We start from the raw sequence: 16499 nt of genomic DNA on the forward strand, positions 1-16499 counted from the left end.
GGTCTGTTTCATATCCTGCCTTGAGCTCCCATTCCTGACTTTCTCACATGATAGACTATAAACTATAAGCTGAAATAAACCTTTTCTTCCTTTTATTTTTCAACCTTTTTTTCTTCAAAAAAAAAAGTTGCTTTTGTTCATGGCATTCTTATCATACTAACAGAAACCTAACTAGAATACTCACTGTTCTGAATGTCATGAAATCCTTCAGCCTGTACTTGAACTTAGTATGAATGAAATCATACTACTACTTGCCTGTCTGTCTAGGTTACCTGGCTCAACAGATGTGGATGGCATTTGTGCAGCCATGTCTATGAATTATTCATTTTTACTATTGAATAATATTCCATGGCATGAATACTGTACAAATTGCTTACCCAGGTTGTTGATGGAAACTGGTTTTGCTTTTTGTCTTGTTTTCAATGGGCTAAGGACACTTAATGTGAGATCATCTCTTACAAAATTTAAATATTTGTGTGTGTGAAGATGTGTATATGTCGGCCAAAGGTCAATGTCAGGAGTCTTCCTTGGGAACCATCACCTTATTTTTTGTGTTCTACATGTGTTTGTATGTGCAGTGAGTACAAAATGCATGTGAAGGTGCATATACATGTATGGACACATGCACATGGTTGACATCAGACATCTTCAATTGCTTTCTACCTTATTTGTTGTTGTTTCATTTTATTTGAGACAGGCTCTCACTATGTAGCCCTGGGTAGCCCAGAACTCACCATATCGCTCACGCTGGCCTTGAACTTAGAGATCTTCCTGCTGTGCTTCCCCAGAACTGAGATTACAGGTTTACACTGTAGTACCTGTCTAAAAAATGTACCTTACCTTAATTAGAAAGTACTGTATTGCTAAAACAAAACAAAAAAGGTGCAACATCCATGTGGACATTTGAGCCTTCAGAGAGCTGCATTCTTTTAGCTGAGGGGTATTCCCTCAGTGCTGATGGCTACTGTTTGATGGCGAAGTGGTTGCTGGAAATTGGGACTGTGGCAGTTTCTTAAAATAAGACAACAATAAATCACCAATGAAGTTTTCTGCATTGCCTGCCTACCCTTTTATGACAGATTTCTCTGTAGCATGTGACACTGTTTGACACCATTTTACCCTCAGGAGAACCTGTCAAAATAAGAATTTCCAGGTGGAGAGGAACATGCGCACAGACGGCCGAAGCAGGAAGACCATTCGAGCCAGAGTTTGGTGTTATGCTGTGCTAAGTATCAGTGGTGGGGCCATACTGCGAACTTCACTCCTGCCTGGGCAACATGGTTAAGAGCCAGCCTGTTTAAACACAGAAGTTAAAACACTGAGCATGCTTGATCAACTAAGTGCACAATAGTCTAAATCCTCTTGTCTTTTTGCCAGTGTTCAGTGTCTTCACCAGTAGATTCCATCCTGGGAAATCATTCTTTGCGTTGTTCTTGCTTAAGAAGCAACTCTTAACCCACTTAGGACTTCATCATAAAGCCATGGCAATTCGACCTATTTTCAGCCTCATTTCTGATCCATCATCATGCCACTTCCTCCACTGGACCTTGAACCCTCAAAAATCCCTACAGGAGGAATCATTTCTTCTAAGCTCCTGTGAACATTGGTATTTGATCTCTTCCTATGGCTCATGGTGTTAATGGCTCTAGAATGGCAAGTGCTTTCCAGGTTTTCAGTTTACTTTGTTCACATAATTGAGAGAACTCACTATCTGTGACAACTACAGACTTATGAAATGAATTTAGTGGCACAGGACTGCAATCCCAGACACCTGGCAGACCAAGGAAGGAAGAATTCAAGTTTCAAGTCTAAGATAGAGTGGCTTCAAGTCCAGCCTGGTGACTTATCGAGAATCTTCTCAATACAGTAAAGGGTTGAGGAAATAGGTCAGTGGTTAGAGAACCTGCCCAACAGGCATGAGGCCCATGAGGGCCTGTCCCTCGCTGAGAGATCACAGGAGTTAATGGGTACTGGAGGAAGGTGGGTCATTTTTTTGTCGGCAGTGTAGACATTGATAAGCTGCCCATGTTCCAATAAGGAGACCCTGTGCTCAAATAAGCAACCATAAATAAAGTCAACAAGAAAAAACACCAACAACGTCAAAGTAGGAGAGTTATTGTGAAGAAGGGCTTCCGTGGTAGAGAAAAGGACATTGACAGTGAAAAACAGAATGATCAACCAGTATATGCATGTATTAAACCTCTAAATAATAAATAAATGCTTCTAAAATAATTATGAATGAAAATTTTTATTGAGAAATTTTCTAAAACTGCCCTCAAGGCCAACAATAACTAAAAATAATTGAGAAAAATATTAAAATAAACATTTTAAAGCATGACTTTGCAAAATAATTGAAAAAAATTAAACACTTCCCAAGTTTCCAAGAAACTTTTGTGTTTTTAAGTCATGATGTGTCAACAAAGATTCCTGAATATCAGTTCCTACCCTTTGCTGTCTCCCCTTCCAGATGGAGAAACTGAAATGTAGAGTCTTGTAAGCTGCCCATGTTCAACCAGTAAACAACTGTTAGAGCACAACAGAGGAAAGCCTGTGTGGAGTGGAATATTTATATGCTACAGCTAATCCCAACCTGCCTCCTAGAACAGACCCAAAACCTGATTTAGGACTCATCCAGAACCACACAGCCTTTAGGCAAGGCTATTAACAAGCATCACAAGAATGCCAGGAACTCACTCATGAAATAACTAACCAGATCCTTGGATTAGTCCATTAATCAAGTTTGTGATTAATCCATTTTTGAGGGCAGCGTCTAATAGCCCAATCACTCTGTAGCCCAGGGTAACCTCAAACTCGTATTTTTTCTAGTTCAGTCTCCCAAGCACTGGGGTTTCACTATGCCTAGCTCTACCCACCCTATAATGCTCTTACAGTGACAATTAAATGTCAATATGGAATATGGGAGAAACATTCAGAGTGAACACATAAAAAGGGACACTGAAGGGCATAGAGTAGTGATTTAACATGATAGTCTTTCTATAGATTTTACTCATAAATAACACGAATGAAAAGCAATTCTAAAGTGAGTTGGGAAGTTTGAAGGGTTTTCTTTTTCAAATTTATTTTTGTTATTTCCTCTTGTGTGTGTAATGTACATTCATACCACATGTGTTGCAAGTCCTTGCAGAGGCCAAAAGAAGCCATCAGATCCGCTGGAACTGAACTTATATGCAGCATAATACACATGGCAAGCTGCTTGACGTGTGCCTGGAACCAACCTCAAAGCTGTCTCTCCAATCCCAGCTATTAAGAAAAAAAAAAAGTATGTGAAATTATCAACCCCATGGAAGTTGTACTAATGCTCAAAAAGTATGCTGTTGGGAGTAAGGTTAGAGGAAGACACAGAAGGGATGCCTAACTTACAATAAAGGCAGGAAGGATGCAGCATCTAGAGCTCTCTAGCGAGCAGTGTGTTGATGAAGCCAGTTCTCTTCAGAAGGCAGATGTTTATCCAAAAATACTCCCCAGAAACACAGGTTGGTAATCTGCAGGGGAGATGGCCAGGCACTTCTGTTCCCAAAGGTTACGGTGCGATAGAGGGAGCCCTGACAGCTGCTCCTGCATCTGCATTCATGAAGCAACCCTCTTATTTATGCTCATGGCTGACTACAGACCTCCCCCCCCCCCCCAGACATGATGCAGTCTATGTGTGTTAGTCTCCCAAGTACTGGGATTTCACTACACCTCTGAATGTGTATACATTTCACATGCACACACATAACCTGATTCTGGTATAACAATAAAAAAATTAATATTCAGCTTAAGATATGTTAGCAGGTACGTTTTTGTTACTGTTGTTTTTGCAGGCGTGCACTGCATGCTGGTTAACGAGCTTACTGTCTGAACTGTCAATACGGACTTTGAGAGAACAGCGCCCTCCAGGAGACCTGGGAAATTTACTCTGGGGAGCCTTCTGTGTCAGTCTCAGTACGGGATGTGGACCAATAAATGTTTGATGAACATAGGAAGCAGTGTGTAGGTTCATGTATTCATATTATAGAGCATCTCACCTTTTGAGGATCTCAGCTAAAACAACAGTAGAAGGCATCTGCCCCACAGGCAGGTCCTGCGTCTGATGTCACCGCTATGTGAGCCTTCTGAAAGAGCAGTTCAAAGGGCAGATTGATATAAATGGGTTTGCTCCTATTGGCTCTGCTCTGCCACAAGATCTCACCTGAATTCACAAGTTTCCTTTGAACTGAAGGAGGCAATAGAATTGAATTCACAAGACCAGAACAGGTGGCAACAGTACAGCCAACTGAAGTGAGCATCCACATTCTACTCTGCGTGCAAAAGCCATGCTTTATCCCTCCAATGCTGGCATCGGGACACCCAGGTAAGTTCTCTCCCCCCTCCCTATTTTTAACTGTCATGTCTCCACTTTGTCCCACTTTTTCCTAATAGGACCATACATGTTTACTGGTCAAATTACTAAATACTTGATAAAATTCATTCTTTCTTTTCTCCAACAACCAGAAATCTTCACTTCTTCAATCCTACATCCTGAGTTAAAAAAAAAAAAAAATTGAGGGTGACATTCAAAACCAAACCTTACTTCTCACGATAAAACCTAGTAATTATTCTGCTTTCTCAAGTCAGATAGTCCTGCTAATCTGACAGGAACGATGCAAAATTAGCACTTTCCTTCCCCCTCAATGCCAGTGGAGTTACATGACTCAACCCTGCCCTGCACCAGTCCATTGTCACAACTCCCACCCTCCTCCTGTAACCACTCCAGTCCATCTGCCCTAACAAACTATCTTCTCTGCTTTGGTGGCCCTCCCCAGCTTAGGTAATGTCAGTGTCCATTCTTTTACTGCATGACAACAGCAGAAGACACTCAACTGTGTGACATAATAGGAAAGAATTGTACCTAATCTTTATTTCAGTTAAAAGAGACAGGTCATACTTAACCATACTTGGGTGCCTAACCTACAAGTACAGTAAATTATTTGACACTGAGATTATTCAGAACTTTAAGGAGTCTTTGATGACTCAAGAGATACTTCAAGAATGTTGCAGTGCTCATAAGCCATCACTATGCCTAGTTTTGGGTAAACTTGATGAACAGACCAGATTTGCCTGATGCAACAAGTCTTGCGCATGACTGGAAAAGGTAGAGAACACGTGGCTTCCTGGTGTTGGGTTCTGTACAATTTTATTCATCAAAGAGAGCTCTTTTATGCTCTTACTGTGTGCCTGGCAGAATTAAGTCTCTGGTTCTGGCATTAGTTACTGAATACCACGCTCGTCTGTGAGTACCTTAGCAATTAGGATGGGTTCCTTGCCTCTGTGTCTAATATTTAAGTACAGGTTTGTTCTTATTTTCCCAGTGTTACTTTTAATTAGGCAAAGATGTTTCACAGGTTCTTTCTCTTGGGCTCATCTGACCTGTTAGGACTAATACAGTACTAAGTGTGATTTGGCTTTCAACTCATTTGCAGTTTTAAATTTTCTAACTACAAGAGAATTTACTCCAGACTTCTATACACAACTGACAATTAATACAGGTATATCCTCACTACTTCCTTCCCTCTATTTGCCCAACTTGGAGAAGGGATGTTAAATTCACTGATTCATAATTTTAATTCCAACCTTTACTCATTTTTTGTTTCTGTTGTTTTTCAAGACAAGGTTTCCCTGTGTAACTGTGGCTGTCCTGGAACTTAGTAGACTAGGCTGGCCTTGAACTCAGTGATCTGCCTGCCTCTACCTCCCTGAATGCTGGGATTAAAGGCATGTGTCACCATGCCCGACTTTTACTCATGAATTTTATTGAATTTATTCTATAAGTACGGGTGTTCTGTCTGCATACTTGTCTGTGTACCATGTGAATGCTTGGTGCCCACAGAGGCCAGAAGAGGGCACTCAATACCCTGGGATTGGAGTTACAGATGGGTATGAGCTGCCATGCGGGTGCTAGGAATTAAACCCAGGTCCTCTGGAAAAGCAGCCAGTGCTCTTAACCACTAATGCTCTTAACTGCCAAGCCATTTTTTTTCAGCCCCTTTTTTCAACATTTAATTCATTTAAAGTCTGCTGACTCAGCCGACCAGATACCTAACCTACCTCTGCTATATCATAGACTGCTGTACAGACTTCACCTTTTTAAATGGTTTTTAAATGGATGTTAGTACTCACCCAGAAACATGATGGGAGAAATCTGATAACTAGAAAAAGGCTTTAGATAAACCACTGTCTTGTAGCAAATTACTATTTTTTTCTAAAAAGGATCATTTGTTTTGATGCTAATATATTTTGCCTGGAATCCTTGAACTTTTTCATGTACTCATCTAGAGAAAAATGTTTCCTGCCCAAGACAGGGTTTCTGTGTAGCCCTGACTGTCCTGGTACTCTCTATGTAGATCAGGATGACCTTAAACCGATTGGCCGGCCTCTGCCTCCTGGGTGCTAGGATTAAAAGCAAGCACTACCATAACAATCTTAAAGAAGAATTTGTACCATAACAGGTCAGAAAAGTTCTCCCACTGCTGAAGATTTAAGCAGGACCTTCCACATATTAGAACAAGTATTTTTAATCAATTACATTTAGCATTATCTACAAATAGTAATCTTCTTCCTCTTATCTGAGATTTCACTTCTCATGGTTTTGTCATTCATTCGAAAATACGGTCCAAATTTTAAACTTGATACCACTGTGAATAGCATGAGGAACTCTCACACTGTTCAACTCTGTCCTGCAGGGACATAAATGACCTTTGTCCAGTGCAGCAGCCCTGCACACTGATCACTGGGTGGTTGTCTGGGCTACCAATCAATTCCCACGACATTGCACAAAGAAGTCAGAGTGGAGGTACTAGCAATTCAGCTGTATCAAAGAGAAGTTGTACAGTGCTTTTTTTTTTTTTTTTTTCAAGTGAAAAGACCAAAATCATCAACTTAAAAACAAAACAAAACAAAAATTATATGCTGGTGTAAGATAAGAACAAATCTATTTCCAAAGCTGTCAAGAAAGCAAAAGATTTTGCACTCATTTTTAAACTATTTTATTTGGAGTATTTACGCCTCTCCCTCCCTTCCAACACCACTTTAACCCTAGGTAAGAGAGAGAAGGCTAGCGGGTGGAGGGGGCACAGACCCTTTTACTCCTCCCAGCTGTTTACGGTCAATGGGTTCTTTTGGGGCTATACCAATGTCTGTCAACAGCAAAGGCGGCCAGCAGCCTCCTCCAAGCCACTACACTGAACCATTTCTCCCTGCCTATCTCCTCCAAGCTGCCATACCTTCTTTCTGGGCCCCAAATCTATGTCCCACAGAGTTCTAGACCACACTCCTCTCTGTGCAGCACGAGGCAGGTTGCGACCAGCTGGCAAAGACCACACCTCACAGGAGGTAATTATCAGCTGTGGATAAACTAAAGCCCAAACTAAAATCCCACACTTGGAATTAAAACAGAAACATATTTATATAACATAACTGTTTTTAGAGAAACCAAAACTTCCATTACAAAGGATATTCATACTAGTTTTGCTATTGTGCTTCAAAGAACAAAAATTACAGCTACAGTAAGTAGTTAAGATAGAAAACCATTAAAAGTGGTAATGTATAGGAAAGGGGACGGACACACACACACACACGAAACAGAAAAGTACCACAGTGGTTTCATGTATCCATGGGTCACAGAACAAAGGGTGACTACTACTGTCATACTTAAAAAGCAAGGTCTGAAGAAAAAGATGCCTTTGATAATCACATTCGAGGACTTCAAAGTACAAAGAGAGCTTGAGGACCTGCAGACCTTTACTGAGCACCCAGCACTATTTTAGACACTAGACACAGAACAGGGGATTGGATTCCAAAGCTGCAATTCAGTCTGGTCACATTCCATCCTTCCAAAACTCACCTCCTCCCCTCATCTCTCTTAGCATATGGTACCACCCACTCATCCACCAAAACCTAAGCTCTGAGAGATGTTAGGTGCATAAATACATCTCTCTTGTCCAACTGGCTTCATCCCTGCTCTTCTGGCTAGAATGTTCTTCCTTTTTTCCAAAAGTGTGTTTGATACACATATTGTACACAAAGTGACCATACCAGACTCGAGAATACCATTTTGCTTTACCTTTATTGTTTAAAATATATTAAATACACATTAAATAGAGCATATTTAAAATGTACAAAATGCATTTTAGTAAACAGCCATAAGCCTACCACCCAAGAACTAAAGCAGTTATCATAATTCACCTGTGTGCTTTTCTCTGGCCCTTTTAATTCCTCCTCCCACAGGCTACCACTAAACTTAATTTTGGGATTTCTGTAACTTAAGGTTTTGATCAAGTATGTAGCAACCATATATATTCTTTGGTCTCCTTTTTGAACTCAATAAAAACAGTATCTTGCCTTTAAGTAGTCTTAAGAAACTTGTTTTACCCCTATTTTCTTTGATTCATTTTTATTGCCAAGTGAGGCTGCAATTTGCTCATTTTCACTGCGCCATGTACCTCAGGGTACCTTGTAAAAGCACTGTCCCATGAACAGAATTTCAGTTGTTGTGATTACTAACATGATTACACTGCTATGACCAAAATGTAAGACACAGCTGAACAAGAGTAGGAGTCATTTGTTCATATCCCTAAGGTCCAACTGTTCTTAGTTAGGTGTTACATCACGTGACTAGCTACAGATCTGTGGGTCCCACTCTTGCAATTGTTACAGGTAGGAAGCAGAATCTCATACTTCTGATCACCACAGAACATCTGTTTACCAGCCTCACAAGAATGCCTTTCTCTCTTCTATGTTTTACAAATAAAAAACTTCTAGCTGGGCATGGTGATGCATGCCTTTAATCCCAGCACTTTGGGAGGCAGAGGCAGGTGAATTGCTGAGTTTGAGGCTAGCCTTGTCTACGGGACAGTCAAGGCTACACAGAAAAACCCTGTCCAGAAAACAAACAAACCCCAAAACAACAAAAACAAAACAAAACCCTTCTATATATTATAGTTACTAATTCCTTAAGTCATTCATTTGCTTAACAGAAGTCCTTACTTTTTTAATTAAAAAATTTATTATTATTATTTATTACAATTTATTCAATTTGTATCCCAGCTGTGGCCCCTCCTTTGTCTCTTCTCAATGCTACCCTCCCTCCCTCTTCTCCCCCATGCCTTTCCTCTAGTCCACTGATAGGGGAGGTCCTATTCCCTTTTTATCTGACCCTAGTCTCATCAAGACTGGTTGCACTGTCTTCCTCTGTGGCCTGGCAAGGCTGCAAGAAAGAAACTTAGGCACTGAAGATACATTTGCAGAAACTGATACATCTCTCAAAGAAAAAAATAAAATCAGAAAAGTTCCAAACTCAAAACATCCAAGAAATCAAGGACACCATGAAAAGGCAGAATCTAAGAATAGGAATAGATGAAAAAGAAGATTCCAGGCTCCAAGTTCAAGAAAATATTTTCAAGAAAATCACAGAAGAAAAAATTTTCAACTTAAAGAAAGAGATGTCCTTAAACATACAAGAGGCTTACAGAACACCAAATAGAACAGACCAGAAAAGAAACTCCTCACAGCACATAATAGTCAAAACACTAAATCTATAGAACAAAGAAAAAATATTAAAAGCAGCAAGGGAAAAAGGGCAAGTCTTTACTTTTTGGCAGCACTGATTCAAGTCATTTCTGTACTATACCTGACACCATTTCTGCAGTAAAACGTGGTGTATTGGCAGACAAGTTCCCTAATCCTCTTTCTTCATCTGCAGAAACATCTGGTCACTTTTGACCCGTTGCTATTCCACATTAATTCTCTGCTTTCCTTTAATATGACATCAGTTGGTATTGCTGCTGGAAATCTTGACTTTATAGTTCAATTCGGAAAGAGCTGCCATCTTTATAACCTTTCATGTTTCTATTCATGGTTCCTCATCTGTGCCTTCCCTGCTGCTCCATCTCTATTCTTCAGGTCCTAAAATGGGGGCAACCAGAGTCTTCCCTGAATACTTCTACCACCAGCTCAACACATTTTTGGGCTAACTGTCCTAAAGAAAGACAATATGGGATAAGCTATGCTGTCCACTGACTAGGCGGTGCCAATTGGTCTTTATTATTGAATATACGGAGATACACAGAAGTTTGGGACACTCCACTGTCAGATGCCTCAGGAACTCCTTCAGGAGCTGAGTGGAAACCTTATTAAGGAGCAAAGATTAAGGATAGAGGAGCCTAGAGTACTGAACAGATGAGATCACCCTCTGAAATAGGCTGGGAGGGCAACTAAGGACAGAATGTAAAAAGTTAAGTAGGTAGAAGGAAAAAACTTTAAAAAATGGCTGAGAAATGACCATAAATGTAGAGACTAACAGAAAATTATCCCAAGGGAGGGAGTGAGGTAAGAACGCTGACCAAACCAAAGAAAAGATAACCGCTAGGAAAGCCTCTAGCTCTAATGAAGAAGTCATGAGCGGTAAGAGACAAGAATCACACCTCCCCTGATTTCACTGATTTAAGATAGGATAGGAGAAAAATAACAGGTACATGAAAGAAGCCCAAATATGTGAAGAGAACATGCATAAGAAAATCAACTGGAAAAAATTACTCCCATGTGTGTTCATCATGAATGGAGGCAAAGTGCCTGCAAAACAGCTCAAAGGAGAAACAGTTACCAATATTACTAACCCGATTCCCAGCCTGTCTACAAAACTAGCCTCTACAGCAGTGAGCAGAGCAAGCAGCAATATGGAGACAATCCTCCTCCCCTTTTTTAATGTGTGGTGCTGCATACTGCATGTGAGGTCAGGAGTTGCCTCTCTTCGACCCTGTGGGTCCCAGAGAACAAACTCCTATCTTGCTGGACCTGATCTTGGTTTTGGAGACAGTCTATTTAACTCAGGGTGGCCTGTTACTCATACAAGTTCTCCTGCCTCAACTTCCCAAATGCTGTGATTGCAGGAATAGGGTAGCACATCCGGCTACAGACAATTCTTAACTGAGAAAAAGTACATACATACAAACATACAGCCATAATGCATGTGCAAGCCCCAAGCATGAATCAGTTCATGTCAGAAACTCAGATGCAACAGTGAGGGAAGATGCTGGGTGCATTCCATCATACACACAAGAGCCCAGTTTAGAATGTTAGCCTTTGGAGCCTAGCTTCTCTGGAATACCTAAAATAAATCAAGAAGAATGCTTTCAAGTTTTCCTTTATATTTCTTAGTAAATATCTATATAACTAAACTTGCAAGAAGAGGAAGGAAGAAAGGAGACAAGACAGAGGAAGAGCAAAGGAGGAGAAAGATGATGATGATGACAATATGTCAAGGGATTAGATCAATGACATATTCAGGAAAGCCAGCTGAAAGAATGGCAATGAAGTAAAAAGAATATTAGTAACTTTTCAGATGAAATACATTAAAATATTTGAAGGTTATTCTCTCTCACAAATGAATGTTCCAATGTCTAAAAAATATATTTGCAACAGAAATATGCCCTAGAACTAAGTGACTCAGGCTAACGAGTCCCATTTACAATCTAGTACAACTTAAAGATACTTTAAATAAGTAGACGATTCTTTTCACTCTAAGGGCAAATGATAGTACTCTGAAAATCAAGTTGGAAAGATTACAAATATACAGGATTATCATTACACAACTGTTCTCTTCTTCTTTTCACCTCCAATATACCAGAGTACATGTTTGGTATAAGTGCCTTGGGGGCAACATATGAGGCAAGGGAGGAGTCTGTCTCACAGGAGTTAGTCCTAATGGTATGTATAACACATGAGAGGCAACTGCTCTTTCTCAGGTAAATGTAAATTGTAAGTGACCAGTCACACCCCAGAAACATTTCCCTACATAGATCTACCTCCTCCCTTGACCTTCTCATTCTTTCTTTGGGTACCCTCAGTGCTCAGACTATAGAGCTCTACAGAATCTCCACTTTTTAAATATCTGTGTGTACCCAAACTTGTCCATGCATAACCTTGTTTAAATTTCTTTTCACCCCAATAAGACAAACATATATGACAGTTCTCATTGCTGGGACGCCTAAGCACATGGCTACATCACAGGGCGCCTACACAGCAAGGTTGAATTCTGAGTCCATGCTTTCACAGCCTGTGCTCTGAACAGGTTTTCCAGAAATAACAAAGAACAAGTCAATTTAGCGTATCTAAAATGTATCAAGTTTGGAGTCAAAGAACTGAGTGGCTTTCCACCACCCCCAGGTCTAGCTCTGCACAGGACAAAGAGGCTCAGTCGACAACCTGCTCAATTCTAAGGATGGCTAGATGTTAACACCTGTGGCAGTCACTTTCTGTCTTCCATTTTTTCCCCTTAGAGCAAGGGACTGTGAAAGTACAGTGGGGAAAAAAAAATAAAGGTTGGAAAACGGGACCTTGCCGAACCACACTAGCACGACAAGGCAAATAGTTCCAGTATTTCTGTCCGGCAAATAGTAAGCATGCCTTTGCGAGAGAGTTCTAGAGCCATTGAGTTGAGCCTCAGAAAATGAGGTGTTGCAGGAGAAAAAAAAGAGAGGCACTTTTCTCTCTGTCCAAGTCTACTGGTGAACCACTCAGGCTGAAATGTCACATGTCTCAAGGTAACACTTTTCTCAGGGGCCACAGTTCTCTATACATTCCCATATACAACTTATTTTCAGAATCTTTTTTTTTTTTTAACTATGTGAGGAAACAAATAAAAACAAATAAAAAAACTAAACCAAACCAAATAAACAAACCCAAGAACAAGTGCCCTCCAGGGTCAAAGGCAAAAATGGAAAAGAGCTAGTTGACCTGTTTTGAAATGCATAAGATTTTCCTAAAGGCCCAGGGACACCATGAGCCTTGGCACCTTTTTGCTCCTCATTTAAAGTCCCTGAAAAGGTGCTTATTTTCCAGGACCCCAGAAAAATCTGCTCTACATCACACGCCACCAGCCAGCCTTCTAACACTGGCGGCAGGGCAGGGCAGGGAGACGCAAGGCTGCTTTTGTTGTTATTTCTAAGGCACTCTAGGTTGTACACCTCGAGGTCAACAAGCATAAAAGTTTAAAAGAAAAAAAATGTGAGAGAGAAGTCAATCTGTATCATATCCCAGAATGGGGCCAAGCCATTTCTCCACCTCAGCCACAGGCATGTTCTTCCTCAAAGCATAATCCTCAATCTGCAAAAGACAGAAGCATCTTATTAGAACAAAGTACTAAAGAGTGTCTGATTGTGTGTCCACAGGTTTCTCCAATGAACAGCAAGTACCTGGCATTATCTTGTCTTAATAGCAATCTACTGAGGTGCGCAGATCCAGACTATTTTCTGTCCGCCTACTTGCCTTATTCTCTTGACAACAACATGCAGTGAGTGTCTGCTGACTAAAGCTGGCAGGCCGCACATGTATGCAAGTGTGTGTGTGTTCGTGTTTGCGAACATGAATTGTGGATAGAGAGGGAGGACGGATTCATGAGATAGAAGCGGGCGAAATCAAATTAAGACATAAACTGGGGTGAGCTTACAAACACAGATATTCATACACACAAACCTACCACACAGTATCACTTTATTTTCATTTAAAATGGGTCCTCTGGGTCCATTTTAAAGACAGTCATCTAGAGAAGCCACATACTTACCTGATCTTTGGAAATTTTCCCCACAGCAAAATATCTGGACTTTACATTGGAGAAGTAGAGGCCTGATACTGCTGAAGCAGGTGCCATTGCCAAGGATTCTGTCAACCTGATGCCTGAAGAGAACCACAGGAAGCCATCAGTGCCTGGGCAGGGCACTGACAGCATCTGAATAAACCGGACATAAACTCATTCCTTCTAACAATAATAGAGAAACAAGCTCAGATCACAAGGTCTAGCCAACTCTTACCAGGTAGAAAACGCAAATTCAGGACATGCATATTCTACCCAGTGGGAGCAAGCCTGGAAAAGACTTCATTCTTTTCCTCTAGCTACTGGCTCCAATTTGTCCCTGAGCCTGAGCCTTCTCAGGTAAGACTGCAAGCCCTATGTAGTCAGTGATAGCAGGAATGAAGAACAAGTGCACAAAAGCACTGGGAAGAAAGTGTCCTCAGGACTCCCATTCTGCACCACTCTATGGACAAAAGCATGAACTCAACAAAGGCTGAATATGTTCTAAGGACCTCCAACTAGCTCACAGGAAATGGGACCCACACCCAGATGTTATGACTCCAAGAGTTGTTTCTGCAGACCCAGAACCAATGCGACTCATAGTTTCCTTTCTTTGATATGATAGTTTTGTCAGCTAATTTTGATTATATCACTGGGTTTATGATTCAACAAACTGCACATGTCATTGGTAAGTGTGTGTACTCAATGAGCAAGGACAGGAGCTCACTGTCTCCACACACCTGTGGCCGGCTCGATGTCAGCCAGTCTCCACATAGTGAGCTTCTCAGTATGGTCAGGCTGGCTAGGGTAACCAGGAGCTGGCCGGATGCCCTCATAGCGGAGTTTGCGCAAGTCTGTGACACCCAACTGCTCACTACTGGAGTAAGCCCACAGTTCGCGGCGAACTCTCTCATGGAGCTCCTCTGCAAAGGCCTGTGAACACAGAAGAGAGAAGGACACAATGAAGCAGAAGCAACCTGTGGCCTCTAGCCCTGCATCACAGTGGCACAGACCTGCTTTCCCCACCTGGCCACAGTCAGGAAAAACTGGGCACTTTCACTGGTGGCCCTGAGACAAAAGGGTGTCTTCAGTCTGAGTTCTGAAGTATCATACTTAGTAATCTGAGAACTCTAGGCCATTTCCTCAAGTCAATGGGACCATAGCTTTACCAGAAGACTAGTGGGCCCATGTAGCTGTATTCTCCATGGCCTCTGAGGAGAAAGGGGTCAGGATTTCCCACAGCCTGGGCTGCCCCACCCCACATGCAGCAAGATAACTAGACACAAGTTGCCAACACTAGAGAGGAGTCTGAAAAAGAAATCTGATTTTAATACTGGGGGTTATCAGTAAAATGATGTATCACAATAATCAAAGAAAGACTAATTCTGAGCTAAGGTCAAGACTCTAAAGGCAACAACCAACTAATACTGCAATGAACGTTTCTCTTTGCTCAAAATGAGAAGCATTTGGGAGATACAGAACTTAAAAATATAAGTTGTGTTAAGGCCAGCAGCATTTGACTCAAGTACAGAGAGACACAGGTTCTAATGGTTGCTAGGTTTTTTGACATTGTCACGGGAGCTCCAACACTTAGACTCTGCTTCAGCACCCAAGTATCTGCCAATGCCTTACCTCTGCCAGCCTGTCCCCTAGTGCCTTCACCATGATGCTGTTGTAGTCATCGCCATCATCCTCATAGGCCTTACTCAGCTCTTCAACCCCAAAGCAGGCAACAGCAAACAGACCCAAGTAGTCTCGAACACCAGAATGCAGAGGTGCAATGAAGTCTGAGAGGCAGTGGTAGGGGTCTGTACTGGAGGAATCCTTCTCAGCCTTAAAACCCAAGCATCAGGCAGAGAAGCCATTAGCATGGCCATGACACCAGATCATGGTAAGGAACAATGAAAAGAAGTCACAGGTCATAGGGATGCCTGCCTGCTTCATTCAGCTCTACCCCAACACTCAGAACAATGTCTGGCACACAGTGAGTATGCAATAGGCACTTGCTGAATAAACAAGATCCTATGGTTGGTGCATGCTCATACACTAAACGGCAATTACTCAACTTGGCCATGTGGGGACCAGGGGGGACTGCAGCATACGAGGTGATGCTCTCATGACCTGATCAATGTCTTTCTTGCAGGATGGGTTGCCCACCACTGGAGTATAGCCTTCTTTTCTCACTTGCACATGTGCTTTTCCCCTTTTCTGACTTTTACCATGTTACAAAGCAGCCTATAGCTCTCACTAGATGTGGCTGTCTAATTTTATACTTCTTAACATCCAGAAAAATGAGCCAAAATAAACATTTTTATTTATAAATCTCCAGCCTTAAATATTCCATTATACAACAGAAAACAGACTAAGACGCAGATGAAATAAGATTTTTTTAAAAAGGGATGAAATGATATAACATATATAATCAGAAAACTAGTTGATTTGCTCATTTACACACTGACCAAACACTTCTGAATACCTGCTTGTCACTGCTTTCAATTCAGACGAGCATGTTTGAAATGAACCTGACAAAGCTATTAGCTTTCAGTGTACATCGACAGATGAAGTTTAACAAACTGCTGAGGTCAAGAGCATATGGGCCAGGTATTGTCGCCATGGTTTGTTACAAGACAAGTCCATATACACATAATCTGCTCAGGGCCTAGAAATCACGGTTGGAAGAATGCACAAACCTCTATGTTTGATCACCAGTACACATAAGCCAGGTACAGCCTTGCAAGTCTATAATCTTAGTGTTCACATCATGAGGACCAAAAATTCAAGGTCCCTTGGTGACACCTCAAGTTTGAGGCCAGACCAGGACACATGAGATTCTGTCTGAAAACCAAACACACACACACACACACACACACACACACACACACACACACACACA

General features: G+C 41.4%; 1 protein-coding gene across 1 annotated transcript; it reads right to left on the reverse strand.

Moving 5' to 3' along the window:
- Positions 1-8085: 8085 nt before the first annotated feature.
- Positions 8086-15492, reverse strand: LOC129679172 (methionine synthase-like). Its single transcript, XM_055610095.1, has 4 exons — positions 15239-15492; positions 14347-14539; positions 13598-13710; positions 8086-13140 (listed from the first exon to the last, which is right to left on the reverse strand). The coding sequence occupies exons 1-4, from the start codon at positions 15269-15271 to the stop codon at positions 13054-13056; spliced, it is 426 nt and encodes a 141-aa protein (XP_055466070.1). The 5' UTR covers positions 15272-15492; the 3' UTR covers positions 8086-13053.
- Positions 15493-16499: the final 1007 nt, after the last annotated feature.

The sequence above is a fragment of the Psammomys obesus genome, unplaced genomic scaffold, assembly GCF_907164565.1.
Source record: "Psammomys obesus unplaced genomic scaffold, mPsaObe1.curated_primary_1811, whole genome shotgun sequence".
Taxonomy (NCBI): domain Eukaryota; kingdom Metazoa; phylum Chordata; class Mammalia; order Rodentia; family Muridae; genus Psammomys; species Psammomys obesus.

Excerpts from the sequence above, each read along its gene's own strand:
- LOC129679172 (XM_055610095.1), bottom strand. The coding sequence starts at position 15,271 with ATGGTGAAGGCACTAGGGGACAGGCTGGCAGAG. Across the intron at positions 14,540-15,238 it reads TAGGGGACAGGCTGGCAGAG|GCCTTTGCAGAGGAGCTCCA; the intron begins GTAAGGCATTGG and ends CTGTGTTCACAG. Across the intron at positions 13,141-13,597 it reads GGAAAATTTCCAAAGATCAG|ATTGAGGATTATGCTTTGAG; the intron begins GTAAGTATGTGG and ends TGTCTTTTGCAG.